Source organism: Anolis sagrei, chromosome 4, assembly GCF_037176765.1.
Source record: "Anolis sagrei isolate rAnoSag1 chromosome 4, rAnoSag1.mat, whole genome shotgun sequence".
NCBI classification, from domain to species: Eukaryota; Metazoa; Chordata; class Lepidosauria; order Squamata; family Dactyloidae; genus Anolis; species Anolis sagrei.
This window is the reverse complement of record NC_090024.1, coordinates 217,663,728-217,690,970: the sequence shown is the minus strand read 5'-3', so window position 1 is coordinate 217,690,970 and position 27,243 is coordinate 217,663,728. Positions and strand designations below refer to the sequence as shown.

Below are 27,243 nucleotides of genomic sequence, written 5' to 3'. Positions count from 1 at the left end.
TTAAAGTGCTTTTTAATGTCCACAGGCAAAATGCAGGGGGACCAATTTACTGCCTGTTGAAACCTGGACCAGTGGTATTGAATGGACAAATCCAACCCCTCACTTTTACAAAATACTTTTACCTTATAGGAATAAAGGCAAACTTCATTTTATAAGTTCTCTAAGTTCAAATTAACACCCAGAGAATAGACAGATTTATCATTTTAAATACAACCTTTATTTCTTGTCCTGAGGCTAAAAGAGAGAAAACTTAAATAAAAGGTCAGCAGACAGCCATTCTTTTTCCTTTGAATCTTCTCAGAGGGAGGGGAGACAGGCACCAGTTCTGTACCCAGTGTAACATTAATGGTAGTAAATCAAGGTTGCAGGACTCTGTTGAGAGGCGACATGCAAAGCTCTCTCCTGTCTTGCCTTAAAGCCAGAAGCTTAAAAGGAAGCAAGCTCCCTGGGAAGGGTGGGGTGTCCCTCCACCCAAGGTAGGTGACTCAGCTAGAAACTTTGCTCCAAGAAGGTGGAGAGCAAAATAATACAAGCAAGCTACACCTTTTGCTGTTGCTGTGGAACATTTGACGTTAATTCTTAAACAGTTACTCAGTCTTTGGAGATACCAGCTAGCACATGGTTGTTATCATAATTCATCATTCCTCTGTAATAGAGTACATGCAGATCAGCAGGGTAATAAGAATACTAGGCCATGATTCTTGTCTTCCATCTAATAGCAGAGATTGGGAACATACTGCCTTCCAGTTATGGTTTCACCACTCTGTTGGCTGAGACTGGTGGAGGCTGTAGTACTTCCAACTGTTAGGAAACACTTATTCCTGTGCTCCTGAATGTGTTTTTTAAATTTAGTCAAATGGGATCAGTGGTTATAGTTAGAAGTACTAGAACTCAATATAAATAATCACTTGCTGTTAAGGAGATGTAGGCCTAGGAACCGTACTGTTGTAGGCAGATATTTAAGATTATTTCCCTGCCTCTGCTACTCTGAATAAATCTCTACTCATTTGGCTCCTCCACAGTGTGAACTTCCAGTAACAACTACTTTGACATGTGTACAATGGGGGTAAGTGCTGTATAGTAGCAAGCATATGCAAACATGAAACAGATATTTAAACTAAAGGTGAGTGTAACTTATTCTAATGAACAAGAACTGAACACACATATAATAAGGATAACAATGTACTAAGCTCTTTGGTAAAGGAAAAAAGCAGCTGTAGATTCCCAAGTCATTTTCTCAAGACCAAGTGCTCTCCATTGGGAGTATAGTGCACAAAATATAAGGCAAGTATAGATTATTTTACACTCCCACCTTCCACCTGTCACTATTACCCCAAGCTTTAAGTTTGGACTGTGTTGATATCAAAAGTCTATGTATCCAGTACCAAACTCTTAAAGCACTTCTTTCTGTGCAAACATATATCTCAAATAGCATGGTTGATCAGGGCTTCTCTAACTGCTGATAATGTTTTCCAACAATTAGAAACATTTTTTCCTAGGACAGAGTGTTGCAGGAGCCATTTTGCTAGAAAGCTATAAATCTCAAGAAGTCACACTGAACTTTCAAAAGGCTTTAGAAGAAAAGATGAATATCTTGTATAAAGCAAGGGATAAGGCAGATATCACCAGATCTGGAAGGTGGAGACTGCAGCTGTACTCAGTCTGGTCCATGTGTTTTGCTTTTTTAAGAACCAGAAAAACATGTAATCTTCCAAACACAGTTTTTAAGCCACTCTTATTTTAAGAGTTTGTTTAGATCTTGCAGTAGTTTCTTAGCAGCACCATTTTCTGGTTCAATTTTCAAGAGGCTGTTGATATCTGCTTTGCTGGATTTGTAGTCCTGGAAATAAAGAAAACATGTATTAATTAAGTAGAGTGTTAGTTGCTTAGAAACGAAGTCCATTAACATTGGAAGAATCAAAAGATGACACCCCTATACATAAAGCGGTTACTTTTGGTCGAAGACATTTTAGTGCCTTTGTTTCCTGTGCCACTACAGAAGCTCTGTCCTGACCTGTGTCTTCGGGGGAGTGCAACCCCGTAAAGCACAGGTTGCCACCCTATACCCTGATCTGACATGCGATCGACTTGGAGAACCTCTGTCTTGTCAGCATTAACCTTCAACCTGTTTGCCCTCATCCAGACCATGACAGCAGCCAGGCACTGGCCCATTATCCAAGGGGCTTACTTGGATTTTGGTGGAAAAGAGTAATAGAATTGGGTGTCATCTGTGTAGAGATGGCACTGAACTCCAAAACTCCGGATGACCTCACCCAGCAGTTTTATGTAGCTGTTAAAGAGCATGAGGGACAGAATGGAACCTTGCGGGACCCCACAGGTCAATGGCCAGGTGTCCGAGCAGGTGTCTCCCAGCTTCACCAACTAAGAATGACCATCCAGGAAGGACCGGAGCCACAGCAAAGCCATGCCCCCAAGTCCCATCCCGGTGAGCCGGCCCAGAAGGATACCATGATTGATGGTATCGAAAGCCGCTGAGATGTCCAAGAGAACCAAGCAGAGTCACACTCCTCCTGTCCAGTTCCCTACGGAAGTCATCCACAAAGGTGACAAAGCCGTCTCAGTACCGTGCCCATGTCTGAAACCAGACTGCGACTGGTCCAGAAAATCAGTGTCATCTAGGAATCCCTGGAGCTGAGAGGCAACCACCCACTCTTATCCGTTCTTATGGAAGTAACTGCATTTCAAATGTGTTCCATCAAATGATCCATGTTTCTGATCTTTTCCTTCTCCACCATGGTTTTTAAGTGGCCCCACAAGTATTTGCTAGATATATAAATATAAAAATATACTACATAATATAATATGAGTTATTATATATGAGTTTGCTAATTTTTCCAATGTATGCAGACTTTTGGACACCCTGCATATGAAAACTTTTAAGAATGTAGCATAGATATGCTGACTTAGAGCCATCGCAAACTAGGTTCCTGAGGGAGAAAACCTTGCTAGCACGTCCCTGACGTCACGAGACTCCGCCTCTTGCCCCGCCCCTTTCTCCACCCCTTTCTCAGTGCGAGAGTGGTTTTTCCTTTGCTAGGGCAGCATTGCCAGCGTACTCTCTCAGTTGGCAGAATTCAACTGAGAGAAAATGCGGGCAATGCTGCCCTAGCAAAGGAAAAACCACGCTGGCAAAGAGAAAGGGGCGGAGAAAGGGGCGGGGAGAGAGGCGCAGGCTCATGACGTCAGGGACTTGCTAGCAAGGTTTTCTCCCGCAGGAACCTAGTTTGCGACGGCTCTTATAGAGCAACTATAAGGGACACTGTCGCGTGAACAACAGAAAAAATATATTTTTGGGATATTTCCTTATGGACCACAAGAAGAGCAGCTGTTTTAAAGTTGCATTTACATCATATTGTAATAACAAGCAAATATTTTGACCTTAAATTTAAAAGAGGTCAAAGCCTTGTAAGGGACTGGAGATTAGGAGTGTGCAATTCAGCAAAAAAACCCATGCTGTTTTGGTGTCCAGTTTTTGGTTGCCCCCTATTCCATTTCTGGGAACTTCCCGAATTCAGGAAGGGTTTCTGTTTTCACACCAGAAAGATTTGTCTATTGATGTCAATGGTTAAACTTTAGAGGCCCATTTCTCTGTCATTTTTAGGCCTATCAGTATGGACTGTACCTCACTTATAGGCCACATCTTCTATTGCAAGCCTGTCAAGTTTCAGAACGTTTCACCAATCCACTAATTTTTTTGAATTTTTAAAAAAGCTTTTACCAAGACATTTTTATAATTTTTAAAAAACCCACAAAAAGAATAAAGTTATTATTATTATTGAGTAACTTTTCTCATAAACCTAATTTTAGAATTGGAACCCAATGCCTGAGCTGTCAAGGTGACAGCTGCCAGTAGAGTGATTTGGCATATTTTGGATAGACTTGCTAGCTTCCTCTATCTATTAAAATGACTTAAGTTATTTCCAATGATCTGTGAAATTCCAGTTGGATAACGGTAATGTGTCATATGTGGGGCTGTCTTTGGAAATGGCTTGGAAGCCTTTGGCTAGGGCACTGAGATTATTAGTGGGAATTGGTAGATAATATGATCACATAATTCCAGTATTTTGCTTTCTGTAATGGTGTTCATCCCAGGTCTAATCCCATTTCAAAATGTTACTATTTAAAGCCATGATGGGTGTAGGAACATTTGGTATTTAAAATATATTTTGATAGTATTTTGATTATACATAGTCATTCATGATTTTTGCTAAGCTATTTCTTTTTCAAATTTCTGGAAAAGATGGTTGGACTAGAGATACAAAACACATTATTCAGAACTGGCAAGGCAGCATTTGGGGAGCAAAACAACACCTGGAAGCAGAAATGTACAGAAGAGAAATGTATTCTCCCCTTCCCTCTCCCTTCGGTCATTGTACTACTGCTTTTAAGGAAAAGTCTGGTCAAAATGAAAAATGAAAGTGATGCTTTGGCAGTAACTTTCAAAATGAGAAAAACATCGGAGGATTCTTTGAATAGACATACATGATTTTGTATCTGCAAAATATGTGGCTTTCCCCATAGGGATACAAGTATAAAGCACTGCTAGTATGGTGCTTTGAATAATGAAAACAACGTAAAAAGTGACCAGATAAAGCTTAAGGAATGGGAGGCTTTCTAAACTATATTTCTCAGGCACATAAAATTCTAGGAAGGTCCTTACCTTAAGTTCTTTGTATGCTTGAGCTCGTCTATAAAATGCTTTGATGTTCTTTGGATCTATTTTAAGAGCTTCCGAACAGTCCTGAATCGCTTCCTTGTACTGCTTTAGATTCAGGTAGCAAAGAGCCCTGGAATGTAGACAGTGAGTGTTAAATGTATTTGAAAACAACAATTCTGAGCTGAAATTATATGATTTGAATATGAGAAAGAATGGTACTTAAATATCGTAAGAATCTGTAAATAAATCTTTATTGCTAAAGGACATTAAATTCTTATGAATCAGTCAACATGTTTAGATAAAAGATGTGATTTGCAGGAAGCTACTGAAGAATTGAACAATACATTACAGCTGATATACACTGTGATTAGATAAGGTATCTAGACCACTCCAAAAAGAAAAAAACTCAAACCTGCATATCTTAACAGCTTTCATTACAATGGAATTCAAGCAAATATATTGACTAAAAGAACTAGTGTCCGTGAATTTGCACTATACTAGTCTACCTAGGTGAATCATACATATAATGTCCGGGAATATCTAGCACATTCCCATCTAGTGCCTTCCATGGATAATGCTTACAGCTTATTTCTTAGACACAACGGAAAGAAGAACAGGAATGGCTCATTGGTATATTCAACAAAAAGCCTCACTGAAGCAGCATATCTTCTAATACTGGACACTGAAGCCTAGCAGTAATAGTTATGCAGTTTGATTTTATCCATACTTTGTACGCTCAGAGCTTTTAAGGGCTTCTTAAACTTTTCCACTTGGTCCAAGAAAATTTTACAAGACCCAGAGATATAAGTATATAAAATTCAAACATCTACTGATCAATCAGTATTTGCAAGGTTTGTTAAACAGGCTTATTTTCCTTTTTGTGAAATTCACTTGAAAACATCGCCTGCAGTAGACTCTGCACAAAAGATTCATGTAAATGTCTAAAATAATCACTAAGTGATGTTCAGAAAACTTTTGCTGTTGCCAAATTTTGGGAGCCCAATATTGAGTTAAGGGGACCCCATTTTAGGTTGGGACCCAAAGTTTAAGAAGCAGTGGTTTAAATGATATATTTTCCGTGCTTGGTGCCATCTTTATGGTCTTCCTGGCACCAGGTGCAGAAATATTTACATTTAGAGAGCTACTGACAGAAAGACCTTTGACATATATATTGTCGAAGGCTTTCATGGCTGGGATCACTGGGTTCTTGTAGGTTTTTTTGGGCTATATGGCCATGATCTAGACACATTCTTCCCTGACGTTTCGCCTGCATCTGTGGCAAGCATCCTCAGAGATTGTGAGGTCTGTTGGAACTAGGAAAATTGGGTTTATATATCTGTGGAATGACCAGGGTGAGACACAGAACTCTTGACTGTCGGAGCTAAGTGTGAATGTTTCAGCTGACCACCTTGATTAGCATTTGATGGCCTAGCAGCTTTTTGGTGTGGCTTGTTAGTGGAATCTTTTGTTGAGAAGTGTTTAGCTGTCCCTGATTATTTCTTCTCTGGAGTTCCCCTGTGTTTGGGTGGTGTTTTGCTGTTATAATTTTAGAGTTTTTAAATACTGGTAGCCATATTTTGTTCGTTTTCATGGTTTCCTCCTTTCTGTTGAAATTGCCCACATGTTTATGGATTTCAATGGCTTCTCTGTGTAGCCTGACATGGTGGTTGTGAGAGTAGTCCACCACAAAACGCATCGCCCAAACACGAATCAAGGAACATGAAAGGCACTGCAGACTACTTCAACCAGAGAGGTCAGCCATAGCAGAGCACCTGATGAACTAACTTGGACACAACATATTATTTAAGAACACAGAAATGCTGGACCACTCTCACAACCACCATGTCAGGCTACACAGAGAAGCCATTAAGTCTAGTTGTATCTGACTCTGGGTGGTGGTGCTCATCTCCATTTCTAAGCCAAAGAACCAGCGTTCTCTGTAAACACCTCAAAGGTCCAGCATGACTGCATGGAGCGCCGTTACCTTCCTGCCAAGGTGATACCTATTGATCTACTCACATTTGCATGTTTTTGAACTGCTAGGTTGGCAGAAATGTCCACAAAAAAACTCTCTTGTAGCTTTTTTGAGTGAAAGACAGATAGAACTTTGATTCAAAGAAGTTCTCCAATATTCTGACACCCAAATGCATGGAATTTTCTTGAAATTGGGATGTTGACCACTTACATGTTATATAGTTATATGAGCATTACCTGTTAGTATAAGTTGCACATTCAAGCTTGTGGAGTTTTAAACTCTGCGTGTACTTTTCTACAGCTTTCTTATAGTTGCCTTTCTTTACAAATTCATTTCCTTCTAGTTTCAATGTGTTTGCTTGTTTGGTTGTAGCAGCTGTAGGCACTGAAATTCGTATTAAAGAAAAAACAGAGCTATGTAAAAACAACATCAGAAAATTAATTAATTTGCCATTTTAAGGGGATGAGGTGAAAGGTATAAGCATACCATCAACATTATCTGGTACTAGGCATTCTAGAGTATGATATTGCAACAGTGTTTGTAAAAAGCAGGCTATTTCCACTGATTGTTCAGCACTGTTTGAAGAAACAAATGGCTTTCAGCAACTTAAAAACACTAGAACAGTACATCTTTTTGTATTGTGCAGTAACACCAGAGATTCTCAAGAATTTGTGAAATGAACAACAAATTAATACTTTCACATCTGCACTTGGGATGAAAATAATAATAGTAACTTTCATTTCCCACCTTCAAACTGAGTTTCCCAAGACATGGGAAACCTAGTTGGAAGGAATACTTCAGAAGTGAGAATTTTGCAGTATTTTTATTCAATATTCATAGTTACAAAATGTTTGGGAAATTTTTTTTCCTTTTTTTTTTTAATTATAAATTTTATTGGATATAAAAGACAATACAATACCAATACAAATACGAATAGACCAGTGACAAATACATATATACATACAGAAGGAGACAAATAACAAATAACAAACATCGACAACATAAAACATTAAAAATCAAGCCAACAAATAGTGGCTGGACCTCCTCTCCCTCTACTGGCGATTTCCAAGGTTTTCCTTCTATTTCGCGGTCGATTTTCTTTCTAACCTAGTAGTCTATTATTTTTTTACACTTGTACATACTTCTCATTCCGTCTCAATGCAGTCCTATATCTTGAGCTATCCTAGTACACCTCTATCTATATAAATCCATTTTTTCCCCATCTTTTTTACTTGTCCATTGCTCTATATTAGTATATATGCATATATAGTAGTATTGTATCTCGTTTGCGTTCCTGATTTGTTATTTGTTCTTTAAGCATTTGTATTTGTGAGTGGGGCGCGTATTCTATAGAGTATATTAATTGGATATATTAATTGGGCCTGAGAGGTTTTGCTTCCTTGTTTATTTTTAAGGGGCTTTTACTTTACATTTCCGTATGTCTCAGACTCTCTGATGACCCTTTACTATGTTGTTCTTCTCTTTTGGCTTCAAGCTGAGACGAAAGGGGCCTACATTAGGCTACTTAAGAAAAAAAGAAAAACTTTATCTTCCTTTCCCCTAACCAGATCTTAAATGGGGACCAGTTTGTGGTGGAGACCGACAGGTTGCGTACAGAGGAGATTATCTGGGTTAGGTGGTCCATGTTCATTATTTCAACTGTCTTCTCGATCCACTCATCCTCCGATGGTATTTCTTTGGTCCTCCATACCTTTGCAAGCAGTATGCGGGCAGCAGTAATTAGATATATAAACAACTTATCAGTCTCTTTATCCCAGCTTTCCCCTGCCAGGCCCAATAGGAATGTCTCCGGTATGAGGGCGATGTTTCTTCTTAACATTTTTTGACAGTTTTCTTGGATTATTTTCCAGAAAGTTTTTACCTTCTTGCAGGACCACCACATATGTTTGTAGGTCCCCTCCTCTGTGCCGCACTTCCAGCATTTGTTACTTGTGGTCCTCGTGAATTTAGCAAGTTTAGAAGGTGTCAGGTACCACTGATGTACCATTTTTATCCAGTGTTCCTTTATATCGTAGGCGTATGAATAGTTCGTTTTTGTGTTCCAGATTACATTCCATTCTTCCAACGATATTGTTCTTCCGACCAGTCTTGCCCATTTAATCATGTACTCCTTTATTCGTTCTTCCTCCGTGAACCATTCGAGAAGTAGCTTATATGCATTTGTAATAAATTTTTTTGGTTTATCCATTAGTCTGTCCCATGCGGTTGAATTTTCCATGAAGCCTAGTTGTTTATCCTTCATGTAGAGCTCTTTTAATTGCCAATATTGTAACCAGGTGAGGTATTCATATTTCTCTTTTAGTTCATCTTGTGATTTCATTATTAATTCTTTTCCCCTCTTTGTTAGTATATCCTTGTATGTGGGCCACATCCTCCAACCTAGCTCTCTCCTTTGATTGGCTTCCAAATTGGATAGCCATAGTGGCGTTTTTGGGTACATCCTCATTTTGTATTGATCCCAGACCTTTAGGAGGGCAGCTCGTATAAAATGGTTTCGGAAGTTCTTTTCTATCTTCGCTTTGTTGTTCCATAGATAAGCGTGCCACCCGGATCTTAAATCGTGGCCTTCTAATATTAGCAGTTTTCTATTTCGTAGTGCTATCCAGTCCATGATCCAATCCAGACAACTGGCTTCGAAGTAAAGCCTCAGGTTGGGCAATCCTAGCCCGCCTCGTTTTCTTTCGTCGGATAAGTTGGTAAAGTTGATTCTGGGTTTTTTGTTGTTCCATACAAACTTTGCAATGTCCCTGTGCCAATCCGTGAATATTTGTTTCTTTCTAATTATCGGTAAGTTCTGGAACAAATGTAGCATTTTGGGGAGTATCTTGGATTTGACCACTGATATTCTGCCCAGTAGGGAGAGTTTCATGTGTTGCCACTCTTGTAGGTCTTTCTTGATCTCTCTCCATTTTGTTTCATAATTGTTTTTTAATAACTGAGAATTTTTCGCCGTGATGTATACTCCGAGGTATTTTATTTTTGTTGATAGTGGTAGACCAGTGAGTTCTGTCAGTGTCTTTTTCTTCCCTTCTGGAATATTTTTTGTTAGTATTGCCGACTTAGATTTATTGATTTTCAAACCCGAGACCTTGCCAAAGTCTTCTATTTTTTCGATCCATAGATTGATGTTATTGAGAGGATCCAGTATTGTACAGATAAGGTCGTCCGCAAATGCCCTTAGTTTGAAGGTTTCTTTTTGTATCTTCACTCCTTCCAGTCTGGTGTCTTCCCTGATCTCATTTAATAGGATTTCGAGTGCCAAAATGAAAATTAGGGGCGAGAGAGGACAACCCTGTCTGGTGCCTTTCTCTATCGCCAGCCTTTCTGATTCAAGCCCATTTGCCCTGATGACTGCACATTGGTCTACATAGATGGCGTTTATGGCGTTCATGAATTTGAATCCGATGTCCATTTCCTTCAGTATCGATTTGAAGAAGGTCCAGCTTAAATTGTCAAACGCTTTTTCCATGTCGACTGATAGAATCGCTAGCTCCTTCTCGTTATGGCTTTCGAAGTATTCAATGATGTCCAGGATGTTTCGAACATTATCTTTCATTTTTCTTTTTGGCAAAAACCCAGTTTGGTCTTCCTTAATCCATGTTACTAGGAATCCTTTCAGTCGTTCTGCTAGAATAGATGTGAAAATTTTATAGTCGCTATTTAATAGCGATATGGGTCTATAATTTCTTACACAGAGAGGGTCTGTACCCTCTTTGTGTATCAGTACAATGCTGGCCTCTTTCCAGGTTTCTGGCATGATCCCAGTTTGCAGGGTAGAGTTCATTATTGTTTTTAATTGTGGAATTATGATATTTTTTAGTTTTTTGTAATATAATGCGGGAAGACCGTCCGGGCCTGGCGCTTTCCCTGTGTTAAGTTTCTTTATTGCATCTTCTAGCTCTTCTGTTGTGATGTCTTTGTTTAAGATTTCTCTCTGTTGATCTGTTATTTTTGCTATTTTTTGTTTGCCCAGGTATGTATTGATTTTTTCCCTGCTAATCGGGTCTCTCTTATATAATTTTTTATAGAATTTGTGAAACTGGGCCACTATCTCCTCATCTTTTGTGTAGTTCTTTTCTCCATCTGTGATTTGCAGAATGGTCTGTTTGCTTTTTTTCTTTTTGATTCTCTTGGAGAGCCATTTCCCGGGCTTATTAGCATTTTGAAAATGGTCTTGTTTTAAAAAGACCAAATTTCTTGCCATTTGTTCCAGTTCCAGATGTTCTTTTTGTTTCCTCAGAATTTGCAGTTCTAGTTTGATTTTCTTATTCTTCGGGTGTTTTTTAAGTTTTCCCTCCAACTCCTCCATTTTTTCATTGATTTCTGTTTCCTTCTGTTTCTTTTGCTTGTATTTTCTGTTATTTTGCTGAATGAAGATGCCTCTCATGTAGGCTTTGCTGGTGTCCCAAATGGTATTTTTTCCCATGTTCTCGGTGTCATTTAATTTGAAAAATTCTGTTAGTATCTCCGTATTTTTCCTGGTGTCTTCTTCTGATCTTAATAGATTTTCATTTAATCTCCAGCTTTTCCTTCCTCTTTTGTGGTTTATGATTAATTCTATTGGACAATGGTCCGAGAGGTAACGTGGTAGTATTTTTATCTTATTGATCCTCCCCACTAATGTTTTTGTGGCCCACACCATATCTATACGGGTCCACCTTTTATGCCTATCTGAGAAGAACGTATAGTCTCTTCCGTTTTTATTATACGTTCTCCATACATCTTCTAGGCAGAAATCCTCTTTTAGCTTGAGTAAGTTGGCGGGTAGTTTCCCCCCTTTGTCCCTCTTTTTCTCGTTTTCTCTTGGACTTTTATCCATGATAGTGTCTAACACCCCGTTAAAATCCCCGGCAAGAATAAGTTCATCATACTCCTGATCTGATAGTAAACTTTTCAATTTATTCACAAATTTCTTTTTCGTTTTATTTGGTACATACACATTGCATATTAACAGTTTTAACCCATTTCTTTCTACGATAATTCCCACTATTCTGCCTTCTGGGTCTTTAAAGGCTTGCCTGGCTGTCAATGGTTCTTTTACATATGTCACTACACCTCTCTTTTTTTTTGAGGCCGTGGAAGTGAAGGTTTTGAAGCCTTTCTGGTTTAAATGTGCTATGTGTTTTGAGGAGATGTGTGTTTCTTGCAGTAGTATTATGTCATGGCTACCCTTTCTCAGATTGTTGAATACTTTCTTTCTCTTATTGGGAGAGTTTAAACCGTTTATGTTAATCGATATACATTTAAGGTTCCACTCCATTTTCTTTTCTGTCAGTGCTGTCCTCTGATTCTTCTGTTTCTTCTGCCTCCGGATCCCGTCCCTTCAGCTCTTTTACGTATGTTGTGCCTCCTGGAGATGTTAGTCTAGCTCTTTTTACTCCTTGTTTCTGTCCTTTCGCTGGGTATTTTTCTGTCTCTTTTTGTAATTTTTTAAAGAATTCCTGAGCTTTTTCTTCTGAGGTGAGCCATATTCGCTCTCCTTTATATGTTGCCATTAATCCTTCGGTTTTTTCCCACCGGAATCTTATATTTAGTTGTTTTAACTTTTCTGTCAGGAATAGATATTTTTTCCTCTTTTGTAGGGTAGCTGGCGGGACTTCCTTCAAGATGATAACTTTTCTTCCTTTGTAGTGCTGTTGATGCTGATTATTCTGTTTGAGGATCCTGTCCCTAGTTGTTTTTCTGGTAAGATTTACTATTACATCCCTATCTGTTTTGTTTCTTTTTGCAAAGTTCGTCGATATTCGATATACACGGTCAATTTGTTTCTCTATATCATCTTCCGGACATTCCATTAATTTTGCTGTCAGTTCAATCACAATCTGTCTTATGTCCTCTTTTGGTTCCTCCACTATGTTTCTGTACCTAAGTTGGAATTCAAGTTCACTAGCATCGAGTTTTTCTTGCTGTCTCTCTAGTGATAGGCTTCTCCCGGACAGTTCTTCCAGTCTTTTTTCACATTGTTCCTGTCTTCCCGTCATTGCCTTATTTCCTTCTTTTAGTTCTTTCATCTCTTGTTGGAATACTTGTATTTCTTTCTTCATTACACTAAGTTCCTCTGTCATTTCTTTCCTCATTTTCTGTAACTCTTTTTGGTGCACATCCTGCTTCTCTGATAGCTTTTTTAGTTCTTCTTGGTGTGCATCCTGCTTTGCTGATACTCCTTGAATTTCTTTTAGTATTTCTTTCATAATGGATTCTTCAGAGATCGATGTTTTTTTAGTTAAACCTATTGGTTGTTGCGTGAGGATTTTTTCTCCCTCTTTGTCCCTGTCCTTATCTCCTTTATCTCCCTTATCTTTCTTGATTTTTGGTGTAGCCATCCTTGCTTCCTCTTGTTTCCTTCGTTTGATCTTCTTTCTTGTATCTATTAGGTTATCTATATCCCAATAACTAAATATTTTGCTGCTTAATAAGTGTTTCTAGATTCCCGTGGTCAATCTATACGGAGTTCTATAGTCTTTGATTCTTTTTCCCACTCTATCGCTCTTGAATTAATTTTTCAGCGAAGGGTAATTAAAATACCATATTGCATATATAACAATTTCACAATCTAGCATTACAATGTGATAGTACAATAATACCATGAAAGAGACACAGAAAAATAACTGTTATGGTTATTTTTAGGGGGGGGGGGGTGAGGCAGATGAATTAGTAATACTGTAATCTGCAAGAACTGTATTTATATAAATCGCCAGTGGGTTTGCTAAAAGTAGAAATTTCGGAGTTACCTGTATCAGTCCTTGTTTAGTTCTATATCTCGGGATAGTTTTCCTAATCCTAAATCAATAATAACAATTTTCTTATCATAACGATCTTATTACATCTCCCTAACTACAGCAATTTGGAGGTGTATCCGTCACCATGGCCCGCACGCGCACAACGGACCACCAAGCAAAGCCCCGAAGTAGAATAATACCCTTGGTGTATGTTCCTTGGGCTAGTCTTGGCAACTTTCGTAGCCTTATTGGGTCAATATTAGTTTTACAGTAACCACAACCCTTTTAGAACTCTATTAGGTCTATATTAGTTATACAATAACAGCAATCCTATTGCACTTCAGCAGCTAAGGGTACAGTTAATGCCATAAAAAGAAAACAGATCCACAAGTATATTAATGTCATAGAAAACACATCACATGAGCGCCCTTTCCCCCCCTCCCCTCCCTCCCTGGTCAGGCCTTGCAAGGTATTGCTTTTTTTGTTTTTAATGTCTTTAGGGGTTATATGGGTGGTCTTAGGCTTGTTTACAGTCTTCCCCCTTTTTTTTGACCTTTATCATAGACTTATCCCAGTTGTTCCACTCTATTTTTAAGTCCTATTTCGTGCTTTAGTTGTTTGTCTTTTCACTTACTCTTCCTGACCTTTCGTTCTCTTTCTTCCTCCCTTATTGCCTCCGTTATTTCTTCTTCTTTTCACCTCCTTTCTTCTCCTTTCTTCTTCTCCTTTCTTCTTCACCGCGGTGTTCAAAGCTCTCGCCGAGATCTCCGTAGTCCCGCCGAAATCTCGCCGAATCTCGCCGACTCTCTCCGACTCTCGCGTATTGAGCACTGTCTGTGTCTTCTCGCGCTATTTCGCGGTTTCGCGCTCTCTCGCTGCCTCGCGTCGCGTCTCTCTTCTCTACCCTGCGCCGCGAGGTGATCCAGCTTCGCCCAGCTGATCCGTGTGCTTTAGGTAAGTATTAATTAGTCGGCTCGATTAGGCTTGACAAGCAGGATAATGGCTTGACAAGCAGGAATATTGAGTGGGATAATGAGTTTCTTGCTGCTTCTTATTAGCTTTTGCGGGCCCTCAATTCCTTGTTAATTGCTATTAGTTTCCTCCTTGGAGTTCCAATGAATCTCACCCCACGGAGGTTTTGTCTTTGACGGGGAGGGAGGAAGGGAGTCGGGTAGAGGAGAATGGAGGAAGGGGGGTCCGGGGGGGGTGGAGGGAGAGTGATCCTAGGGTTCGTGTCCTTCAAAAATTTTCTGTCTCTTTACTCTTCTATAATAAAAAGGAGTCTTTCATTGATTGCAGTTTCCGTTTAACCCCCGCTGTCTATTCCTCATTCACCGTATGCCCCACTTCTCCGTATCTTGATACCTTGGTATCTTGATAACGCTCAGCTTCGTCAACAGATAGATTGGATTTGCCGATTATATGGTCTGCGAGTCAGCATAGTCAACATTGATTAATATGGACAGCTATCTTGGATATGGCTGCATTCCCATAGAATTATATCCCGTCAATTCTTTAAATATAGGATATCTTCCGTCTCTTATATTTACTCCTCCTTTTGTTGTCGCCAGTATATAGGAGTTCTTAATGTACTCACGGATTTGCTGTGTGGCTGTAAAGCTTGTTTCTTGAGCGATGTGTGTGGTGACGGCAAAAAAGCCGGGGCCGGTTTGTTCAGCCGGCCGGCTCGCGTTTCGGCGATCCGCTACCCTGCGAGGGGCCGCTTGCCGGGTCCTTTTGCCCCCCACCCTTGAGGGGAGAGGGGATTTAGACCATCGGTCGACCCCCCTATGGGTTTGCGTCCATCCCGGTCTCCATCTGCCGGTTATGGGGGGAGCATAAAGCTCTCCAGATCAGGCCGAAAAGCTGAGGGTTGAGGAGCTCTCAGCACCTCCGTCTTGCCGCCATGACTCCACCAATGTTTGGGAAATTATTCTGTGCACACTTAGCTTTTTTGCACTTTTTTTTTTACGGGAAACAAAGCCTCATGATACTAGACTTGCGCACGGATCCATTTTAAACATTTTCCTTCGGCTTGTCTGACTTCTCTGGACACCCATAACCGCAAGAACTCAGCCGCCATGTTGTTTTTTTTTTTTTTTTGCCTGAAACAGCCCACATGGCTGCCAGGTGCAGCTTCTTTCCTTCTATCTGGGAGTACGTGGCACATGCTTCCTTAACCTCATTCCTCAAACCCAGGCTCCCTTGAAAGGAAGAAAGGAAAGGCTCCCAGGAAGGGTGCTTCCTTAACCCTGTCCCTCAAGCTCAGGCCCCCTTGAAAGGAAAGGATCCCAGGAACAGAAAGAGGAGCCTTGTAAATTCCCTGTTCTTGCCAATTGGCCAGATCTTACCGGATCTTTCAGCTGCCTAGCTGAAAACAGATTTTTCTATTAGCCAATTTTTGGAAGCTTCCCAAAAATGGATCTGGGTACCCAATGAAATTTGGATACCAAAAAAACGAATCACTCTCCAGCTAAATTGCCCAAGCCTACTTGCTACCCACTTTTTCTGCACCATTGCTTGGTTTTGTGAAAAAAAACCCAGCAATTTAACACAAAATACTCACATGGGTTCCTGGGAATAACTCGTTTTCACATCATTTTTGTGAGGGGAAAAACATTTATTGTGCAAAATGGGCCACTGTTTCTAGAAACCCATGCCTGCATACAGGCTTTTGCACAGGCCTTATGTTTGCACAAAAAACATACATACATACATATCCACATGGGTTGTTGAGACAGTGACACCTTTGCTTTCTGGAGATTCAATGTAGATACATAAATTTTGTCAACATTGATGCAAATATTGTGTATAAAATTACTTTCAGGATTTATATAAGATGTAAATGAACACCAAATGGATTTTGTGTTTAGACTTGGGTTCAAGATACCTCATTAGGTATATGCAAGTACAGTATTCCAAAATTTAAAATATTCAATACACAGTACATTTTGGTCCCAAGTGTTTTGAATAAGTGATATTCAACATGCCCTGTTTTTTGTTCATATCTCTTAACAGCATCACAATTTCTCACCTTGATTTGTTACAGGAGCAGCAGCATTCACTTTGTTTCCATCAGGAGGTGGCTCCCACCTTTTCTGAGCAGAAACAGGAACAGTTGGGATGGGTGGGAGCTTCTGGCGCCACTGAAGACCATCTTTGTCCAATAAAGCCTTGGTCATTCTGGAAAAAATGATCTAATAAATTTAGCCATATCCCCAGGGTCACATTTTTAGAAAAGGAGAGCAAGTTTCAGTGGTTATAGTCCCCTTTTCTCTGGCTACTTCTACGTAACTATTTTGCAAACCTGGATAGGTGTAACTCAGAATGTAACTGGACAGACAGGTGCTCCTTTTCAAATCTGGGAAGCACCACTGGCAGCTACATATCCTGTACTAACACCATCCATTGTGTGTCCCAACTTCAGGAACCTATCTTCAAAAAGACAGTCTGTGTTGAAAGAATTGTCTGTAGGGGTCCTTACAGTGTATGCTAAGCCAAAGACCCATTAATGTTCCTGCTGGCTCGTATCTGACAATTACTTCTTTTCGCTATGGCAGAAGTGTAGAATCAGAGACTCTCTCATGCTTCTGCAGATAGAAAAGTACAAAATCTCCATTTGCTGCCATCAGAAGCAAAGAGAATAACAGGGGCTTTGCCACTGAACCTCAGAGATGAGACTTCTTCTCAAGTGCAGGTTCTGAAGGATCATATTCTCCCTTTCGTACCAGCCTGTGTTCTCAGTTCTTCTCTCTCTGGCCCCTCGGAGAGACTAGATTGCTATCCTCCTTGCTGCTGCTCCTTCTTCTTCTTCTTCTTTTTTTACAGACAAGTAAAGATTTTTCGGTTCCAATATGCATTTGATGAATGATTGCATGAGGCCTGCCTCACCTAACCAATGCACTGTTGTTTTTAAACTGATGTGCTAGAGTGTATATGTGTTTAATGCTGTATATTGTAATCTGATTTTAATTTTTTGATCAAAAAATTAAAATCAGATTTTAAAAAAATTCCTGTAAACCACTTTTGATTTCCAAACTGAGATAAAGATGACATAGGAATAAATATATAATGCTGCCAAATTTGATACAATTTAAATTGTATGAAGAATTATGGTCTGCCATGAAGTTATCTAGTTGGGAACCCAAAATCATTCTTGGCCAGCAAGATATAGTTTTTCAGCACATTTTTATGCCGAAAAGGCCTCCTTGACTTATACTCAAGTGAGGGTCCTGGTGGGAAGGCATGGGGCTGTGAGAAAAGGCCTTTTGCAGGGTTTCAACCAGCTGTGTGCCTCCTCCCCTTTTGGCACAGCAACCCAGCTGGATCTCTGTGCTGAGAGAGGATGAGAGGAAGGCATGCAGCTTCTCCTCTTGGCATAGCAACCCAGCTGGGTTGCTGTGCTGAGAAGAGAGGAGAAGCTGTATGCCTCAATTAATGTTATTTCATTGGCATCTATTTTTATTTTAAAATTTACCAGTAGCTCCTGTATTTCCCACCCTAGGCTTATACTTGAGTCAATACATTTTCCCAGGTTTTTGTTTTGTTTTTGTTTTGTGGTAAAATTAGGTGCCTCGTTCCTCAGCTTATATTTGGGTCAGCTTATATTCGAGTATATACACTTTTTCCTGTTACTGTAACAGAAGGTCTTTTTAAAAAATCCACGGTTCTATTTCTTTGCCCTTGACTCCATTCCAGGCTTTGTCAAATCTAGGTAAGTAAAATTATGTACACGTGTAAATCAAAGTTGGCTAATTTGATCCTAATTTCCAGGGTACACTTATTTTATAACAAAGGAAGGTTGCTGACAAATTTGAAACAATAGACAAATCCACTATAAAAATGTATCAAAACTAATAAGTAAAATATGTGAATGTGGTCATGTAGTCCGATGGTGTAAGTTACCCATTTCAACTTTTTTTAAAGTGAAAGATAACATGTGAGATTTCAACAAATATTTCAAGAGATATTAGGACTAGACACACTGTTCAAGTTTAATATAAGGAGTGGGCAACTCTAGCTAGGCTTTGGGCCACTTTCCACATGGAGAAAGTTCTCAAGAGAGACACTTTTGTTCCATTTTGTAGACTGTTATATTCTTTTTTAAAATTTACATGTTTTAACTAAAATAGAAAAAAATGCATTCCACTTTAAAGTACAGTGTAACTCTCATACCCATGGTGAATGTGTTCCTGATTTCGAGACCTGGTCTCCATAAACTGAGATATCTCAAAGTTATCTAGGAACTGCTGTAAGCCATTTTCATACCAATAGCCAAAGGCACATGACGCATATCTAAACAGATAAAAAATAACCTCCAGTATAGTTTAGCAATTTCTATTCACAGAATGAATATACAGAGCAAGGGATTACCTGTTGACGCCATCATGTGCAGCCTGTACAGAACAATCAATCTGTAGTACAGTTTTGTAGTCCACATAGGCTAAATTGTACCTCTCAAGAGCTTCATAGGCTGCTGCCCGCCTCAACAGGGGTTTGATGCTAAAAGCAACAAGCTCCAGGGCACTAAATTAGCAGAAAGGAAGGGAAAAGAGTCAATGGATCATTAAAATTAAGCAGCAGAATTTGCAACACCAAAACTCAGTTAATGTGAGTTGACCTTCTTGGCAGGGGGTTGGACTTGATGGCCCACAAGGTCTCTTCCAACTCTATGATTCTATGACCCTATTTACCCAAATCTACCAATTTTGATCTTGAATGGGCTAAACCAGTGGTTTTCACCTTTGACACTGGTCATAAGAGTGCTCTTGTGGCAGATGTTGCCAATAGTTTACCAGAAGAGAGCTTGGGAATACAAAGAAAAAGTAATTGAATCAAGAATCTGAATAAAAGGCACAGAAACAGGTTTGAAAAGAATACAAAACCACACTTTTGAACCCATGTTCCTTTCCAGACTAGTTTTAAAGAAGATGTTTGTTAGGCTTAGAGAGAAATACTGTAGTTTGATCAAGAAACTGAGTACAAAGCAGAGGTGGTATCCAAAAATCAAGTGGCCAAATCATATATCCCCCATCTCAAAACTACAACAAAATACTAATTTCACACATGGCAAACTATTGATGCTCAGAAAGTTACATAGGAAAATATAAGTCAGGAGATTAGAAGCTAAGGCCGCATGAATACACACACTTATACACACACTGGGAGTGTGTCTCGGGCTTCTTCCACACAGCTGCATAAAATCCACATGTATTTATTTGTTTTATTTACAATACTTATATTCTGCCCTTCTCACCCTGAAAGGGACTCAGGGCAGATCACAGAACACATATACCACAAACCTGTGAAAAGCTAGCCAGATGAAAATAGGTAGAAAGTAAGCAAAAAAGCAGATACAGTGTTCCCTCGCAACTTCGCGGTTTTCTTTCAGCACACTGTTTTGTGAATTTTTGAAAATATTAATAAAAGTATATAATATTTACATCCAGTGGAGGCCAGGGACCTCGAAAGTGCAGGAGCATGAGGCACGGCAGGAAAGGCCTGCCTCCCTGGCCTCCACAGACCCCGGAAGTGTGGCAGCCTGAGATGCGGCAGGGAAGGCCTGCCTCCTTGGCCTCCACAGACCCCAAAAATGCAGCAGCCTGAGATGCAGCAGGGAAGGTCTGACTCCCTGGCCTGCTGCTGCCTGCATGGCTCTGAAGGCTCTGCCAGGGTCTGCAGAAGCCAGGGAGGCAGGCAGGTGTCCTTGGGATGGGCTGGGAGGCAGGGAAGAAAATAAGATATAATATATATAAAATAATGTATAAATATTAAAATTAATATGGCGTTCCTACTGTGCGGATTTTCACTTATTGCAGCTGGTCCTGGAACGAAACCCCTGTGATAAGTGAGGGAACACTGTACTGTTAAGAAAGAGATGTAATTATCATTTGGAAGAGCTGTGACTTACTCAGAACAATCCTTAATGCACAGGCTAAGGTTCCCATCCTTCAAATAGCATGCAGCACGATTGGAGTAAAGAACACTTTTCTCTTCTGCATTTGCATCCCCTGTGCATAAAGGAAACCAATATTCAAGTCAGATTTAGAACCATGATGAAAGCATGAATGGTGTTAACAAAGTAAAATGAGCTTAGAAGTCTACCTCTATCTTTAAACCCAAATTGTATCATGAAAGGCAAAATCACAAAAGAGAAAAATAAATAGGGTGGATAAAAATAAATATACTGAGACAACTAAAATGAAGTTTAAGACATAGTACTTCTAACTCCTTTATAAAGCATCAAGGATACATTTCATCATGCTTTTACAAAATAACCTTTTCAAGAATCAGAATTCCCATTTGAACCTGTTTTGTAAACTGCTCCTCCCTATTCCTGTACAGCTCTGGGTTTTAATTCTGTACTCCTGCTCTTATTATATTATTGTTCAAGCTATCTTTCCAGAGCTCCAAGAAGTTGCTAGTACTCTTTCACCCCTGCCGATCATTTTATCATCACAACAGCACAGCGAGGTAATTTATCCAGTAAACGTAGTAGAAACGGAATGTTGGTGGACAGGAAAAGAGATTTAAAAATAGGTTCAAAGCCAACCTTAAAAACTCTGGCATAGACACTTAGAACTGGGAAGTCCTGGTCCTTGAGCGCTCCAGTTGGTGGTCAGCTGTGACCAGCAGTGCTGCAGAACTTGAAGAGACACGAATGGAGGGTGAAAGAGAGAAATGTGCCAAGAGGAAGGCGTGTCAAGCCAACCCTGACCGAGACCGCCTTCCACCTGGAAACCAATGCCCTCACAGTGGGAGAAGATGCAGATCAAGAATAGGGCTCCACAGACACCTACAGACCCACAAGAATACTGATCCTGGAAGACTATCCTACTCGGCCAACGAGGGATCGCCTAAGTAAGTAAAGGTAAGTAGAAAGGGGAATTTGGCAACAGGCCAGATATCACATGTTTTACATGCAGACTCTACATCTGGCATCTCCATCTGAAATGTGTGGTACCCCACCAGATTGCCTACAAAATACAAGGCAGATGTATCAAATGTTTAGATACAAAGTAAATTCTTATTTTCTAAAATTGAATCCAACCCATTGCAGCACACTAAACTTGTGTAGATATACATAAGCTCCATCCAAGCATCCTTGGGTCCCTCAATGAAGATTAGGGCTTTTTTCACTGAGCACGAATGCTTCACGATGCAATTTGCAACTGCATTTCACTGCATGTATTTGCAGAACTCCCACAACCAGAAACCCACTGTCAAGGGTGTTCAACTAAATACAGTTCCTGTCCCTTTCCCCGGTTTTAGCTGTGCTCATACTTAGGTGGGTACATGAATAGAACTACGACTCTCAAATCTTCCTGGATGCTCTTGAGGGCATATCTAATAGTTGGATTCTACTTCATGTGTTTTTGTCACTTAAAATGAAAACCGAAATCCAGAATATGTGTGCTATCTAATAAGAATGAATTGTACATGTGTAATGTTTGTCATATTCTGCTGAAAACAAATGAGAACAGATCTCAACTGCTACTCCATATATTTTTAACTGATTTCTCCTCCATGCCTTTCATCTTTGATGGGTAGATAACAACGTATGTACTTTTGAATTAACTATAGTATCCAACCCCATTTTGCTAGCAGGAACACACAAGCAAAGCACTCCTGACAAATGGCCATCCAACCTCTGCTTAAAATCCTCTAGAGAAGGGAGACTCCGCCATGCTCTGAGGCAGCAGCATATCCCACTGCCAAACAGTTCTTACAATCAGGAAATCCTTCCTAATGTTTAGGTGGAATCTCTTGTTTTGCAACTTGAATCCTTTGATCCATGCCCTTCTCTCTACGGCAGCAAAAGAAAACACACACACATCCTCCTCAAATATTTAAACATGGCTATCATATCCCCTCTAAACCTTATTTTATCAAAGCTAAACATACTCTTCATATGGCTTGGTTTCCAAACCTTTGATAATTTTGGTTGCCTTTACCTGGATATGTGAATTAGTGACAGCGGCATAATTATTTTATCATTACGTATCCTTGGTAAGCCCTAAAGACCCACAAAATACTCCCATATAATCCCATGAAGATCTAAAGCATTAGAATATGCTTAGTTCAATAAAATAAAATATTTCCTAGACAAAGTCCTCAATACTCTTTATTCTCTACAAGCCAATGGATACTCCACCAGAGACATCATTAGAGCTGCAAGGCCAAGAACAAGCCACGAGAGTCAAGACTAAGATACACCCTGAGGAAAAGTGTTCTTACCTTACATCAAGGGAACCACTGACCGCATAGGGAAGCTGATGAAGAAACACAATCTAGACAAGAAACAATTGGCCAGCTAACACCTCCTAACAAAGGATTCCCCCAGGAAGGAAGTGGCCAGGCCCTGAAGCTGCAAAGCTTTGCAATACTAATCAAGGTGATTAATTGCAACATTGACACTTGCCTCAAGCAGACAAGAGTTCTTTCCCCCACCCTGGACCTTCCACAGATATATAAACCTCCCTTGCTTAGTTCCCAATATACCTCACAATCTCTGAGGATGCCTGCCTTAGATGTGGGCGAAACATCAGGAGAGAGTGCTTCTGGAACATGGCCATACAGCCCGAAAAACTCACATCAACCAAGTATTTCTTCCTTTGTTTCTTTAGTAGAATTGGGCAGCGGAGCAATATTTCAGTGAGAAATTGGCTATTCATTGTATTAAAGGAAGGCTTTAGAAGGGATCAAAGCCAGAAAAGAATTGTACGAGCTTTAGTACTTCACCTTAAATTTAAGGGGAATTCAAGGAAACAGAAACTGCACCTTAAAGCCAAGAGGAATTCAAGGAAACAGAAAGTTAAATCAGGGACAGCCTCTCCCCTAAATACTTATCCTGAGGGAAAGGAGCTTAGAAGAAACGAAACTTGAAAGTCCTCCAAGTAAGCTGTCCAGCTCCTAACTGCCAGACTTGACTTTCTTTTTCTATCAGTGACCCACACTCCCCCTTTGTGACATAATTACTGCAGCAGAATGCTTGCTGACATAATAAGTTGATGGCTGTGGAGGAGTTTCAGAGGCTACCAGTAACTTTAAGATCAAGCCATTATGAAGACCTAAATCTTCTATTTGTTCACCCGCTGCAATCTGTCACATTCAGTATACGTACTCTATGGGTTGCCAACTCCAGGAATATGTAGCATACAAAAGTATGCTATTCCAGATTAATCCAGAGGACCATAACACACCTCTGCTCTACCTAAGAAGCTGGTAAAAAGCCCAGAGCACCCAAACCAGCTGATGGGATGGAGTTTTTATATTCTGCCATCAGGTACTGTTTTCAACTATTTAAGTATCTACACATATGAAGTGTGAAAGGCATCCCTCTGGGATGTACTTGGGCATTTATGGTCCAGAAAACATAATCACGTCTTGTAACAGAAGGTATTCTTCCTCTACACACTAAGGCTTTGTAGTGTATAAGGGTTTGGTTGCATGCTGCAAGTCCTGTATAAGAGCTTACTACAATGCATCTGAGCCATGCCACAAGCACAATTGAGAACCTTCTTACAGCGACACCAGAGGCACTTGAAGTGGCCAGCTTCTGGTCAAAGGAAATTGAGTATAATGCCAAGTTTTTAACTTTGTTTGTGGTTTTTGTATACATTATAACTGTATTCTCAATTCGCTTCTGACATAATAACTAAATAAGTGTATAAGGGGCACCTACACTCCAGAATTAGTGCACTTTGACATCACTTTAACTGGTTCAGTGCTATGGAATCACATGAATTGTATTTTTACTAGGTCTCTGGTCTTTTATGCCAGAGTGCTGGTACCTTACTAAACTACAAATTCCCAGGATTCCATTGCACTGAGACATGGCAACTAAATTGGTGTCAAACTGCATTTATTTGTGTAGTTGTACCCTAATTTCCACAAAATTACTTTGAATTTCTATATATAATAGGCTTTTTCTGGGAAACCCTGAGTTGAGAAACAGTGAATCTAAACAAAACTAACTCAAAGCTCTATCCAGTACAAATCTATTGAAACTCGTTAAATCTTTAGAGCTCTTTTAGGTGAAGAGGATGGGAAATAGTTGTAAGCCACACAGACTGACAGACTACCCATGGTATCTTAGATTTTAACAGAAGAGGGTTAGGGTTGAATGTGTTGTCATAGCCGGAATCACTGGGTTGCTGTGAGTTTTCCAGGCTGTATGGCCATGTTCCAGAAGCATTCTCTCCTGATGTTTCGCCTGCATCTATGGCAGGCATCCTCAGGGGTTGAGGGATCTGCTGGAAACTAGGCAAGTGGGGTTTATAGATCTGTGGAATGTCCAGGGTGGGAGAAAGAACTCTTGTCTGCTTGAGGCAGGTGTGAATGTTGCAATTACCCACCTTGATTAGCATATGATGGCCTTGCAGCTTCAAAGCCTGGCTGGTTGCTGCCTGGGGGATCCTTTGTTGGGAGGTGTTAGCTCTAATTTATTCTTGTATGGAATCCCCCTGCTTTTTGAGTGTTGCTCTTTATTTACTGTCCCAATTTTTGAGATTTTTTAAGACTGGAAGCCAGATTTTGTACTGTAGAAATTGTCCACATGCTTGTGGATTTCAATGGCTTCTCTGTGTAGTCTGACATGGTAGTTGTTAGGCAAGAGGATTGTGTGTTTATTCATTCAGTCGCTTCCAACTCTTCATGCCCTTGTGTACCAGCCCACTCCAGAACCCCCTGTCAGCCATTGCCACCCCCAGCACCTTCAAGGTCAAGCCAGTCACTTCAAGGATACCATCCATCCATTTTGCCCTTGGTCGGCCCCTCTTCCCTTTTCCTTCCATTTTCCCCAGCATCACTGTCTTCTCTAAGCTTTCCTTTCTTCTCATTATGTGGCCAAAGTACTTCATCTTTGCCTCTACTATCCTTCCCTCCAATGAACAGCCGGGCTTTATTTCCTGAAGTATGGACTGGCTTCATCTGTATCTTTGTCTCTTTGTTGTTGTTCATTCGTTCAGTCATCTCCGACTCTTCGTGACCTCATGGACCAGCCCACGCCAGAGCTCCCTGTCGGCCGTTACCACCCCCAGCTCCTTCAAGGTCAGTCCAGTCACTTCAAGGATGCCATCCATCTATCTTGCCCTTGGTCGGCCCCTCTTCCTTTTGCCTTCCACTTTCCCCAGCATAATTGTCTTCTCTAGGCTTTGCTGTCTCTTCATGATGTGGCCAAAGTACTTCAACTTTGTTTCTAGTATCCTTCCCTCCAGTGAGCAGTCGGGCTTTATTTCCTGGAGGATGGACTGGTTGGATCTTCTCGCAGTCCAAGGCACTCTCAGAACTTTCCTCCAACACCACAGCTCAAAAGCATCGATCTTCCTTCGCTCAGCCTTCCCGAAGGTCCAGCACTCACATCCGTAGGTTACTACAGGGAATACCATGGCTTTGACTAGGCGGATCTTTGTTGCCAGTGTGATGCCTCTACTCTTTACTATTTTATCGAGACTGGACATTGCTCTCCTCCCAAGCAGTAAGCGTCTTCTGATTTCCTGGCCACAGTCTGCATCTGCAGTAATCTTTGCACCTAGAAATACAAAGTCTGTCATGGCCTCCACGTTTTCTCCCTCTATGTCCCAGTTGTCAATCGTTCTTGTTGCCATAATCTTGGTTTTTTTGATGTTTAGCTGCAACCCAGCTTTTGCGCTTTCTTCTTTCACCTTGATTAGAAGGCTCCTCAGCTCCTCTTCGCTTTCGGCCATCAGAGTGGTGTCATCTGCATATCTGAGGTTGTTAATGTTTCTTCCAGCAATTCTCACCCCAGCTTTGCATTCATCAAGCCCCGCACATCTTTGTCTCTTACCATGCCTTTTTCTGCCTGAAATTCACCTCTGGTGCTTCTAATGCAGTTAAGTATAAACCTTCAATACCTTTAACATACACAGGCTTGTTTACTACCCCTGATATCAGATTACAAGAGTCAGATTTTGGAGATGAAGAAGACACAGCGATGACTAACCAACCATGTCAGGTGAGTCTACATCAGGCCTGGGCAAACTTGGGCCTTGCCTCCAGGTGTTTTGGACTTCAACTCCCACAATTCCTAACAGCCTACTACAGCTCCCAGAAGCCCCCAGCCTGCATTCGCAGGCTGGGGGCTTCTGGGAGCTGTAGTAGGCTGTTAGGAATTGTGGGAGTTGAAGTCCAAAACACCTGGAGGCAAGGCCCAAGTTTGCCCAGGCCTGATGTAGACTCTAGAATGACTGCTGTTTGCCTTGCTAGCCCAGGGACAACTTCCACCCGCGCGTGACTCCCTCCCTCCTGAGCTAGGCCTTGCTTCTTCTCACCTGCCGCCTCCAGTGAGGCCAAGGCCCGGCTGTAAAGCGCCGCCGCCTGGCTGTACTGCCCGTGGCGGAACTGCTCATTGCCGGCTCTCTTCAGGTCTGCGCTCTGCGAGGAAGGCGCCATGGAGACAGCTGAAGGGACCCCGCGCAAGGAAGGAAGGGCTGCTCCTTCGAGAATGAGTTTCCTTTCTCGGTTGAAATGGGGGGCGGAGCCAAGCCGGCAACTCTGGCCCCTCCTCCTCCTCTTCCCTCAACTCTCCCAAGCCGCAGTCTGGCCAAGTCCCGAGTGGGCGGGGCCTTCCGGTTTCTTTCCCTTTGACGTCATCCAGTGTTTTCCCAAGGTGTTTGGGACTTCAACTCCCAGAATTCCTCCTCATCCGCTGAGGCAGCCGAGGCTTCTGGGAGTTGATGTCCAAATCGTTTGGAGGCTCACTTCCTTAAAGGGATAGGCTTCCTTCGCTGGGAGGAAATCCCGTTGGATTCTGTGGGATCCTAAGGCCCACCCACACAGCCCAAAATATGGGAGCCCCCGGTGGCGCAGTGGGTTAAAGCCCTGTGCTG

At 41.0% G+C, this 27,243-nt stretch overlaps 1 protein-coding gene across 1 annotated transcript; it reads right to left on the bottom strand.

Annotated features, from left to right (window-relative positions):
- Nucleotides 1–194: 194 nt before the first annotated feature.
- TOMM34 (translocase of outer mitochondrial membrane 34) lies at nucleotides 195–26,969 on the bottom strand. The gene is made up of 7 exons (XM_060772197.2): nucleotides 26,686–26,969; nucleotides 20,304–20,403; nucleotides 18,767–18,919; nucleotides 16,428–16,576; nucleotides 6,890–7,037; nucleotides 4,682–4,808; nucleotides 195–1,840 (listed from the first exon to the last, which is right to left on the bottom strand). Exons 1-7 carry the CDS (start codon nucleotides 26,804–26,806, stop codon nucleotides 1,736–1,738), a joined length of 903 nt encoding a protein of 300 aa, XP_060628180.2. The 5' UTR covers nucleotides 26,807–26,969; the 3' UTR covers nucleotides 195–1,735.
- Between the last annotated feature and the right edge of the window lie 274 nt (nucleotides 26,970–27,243).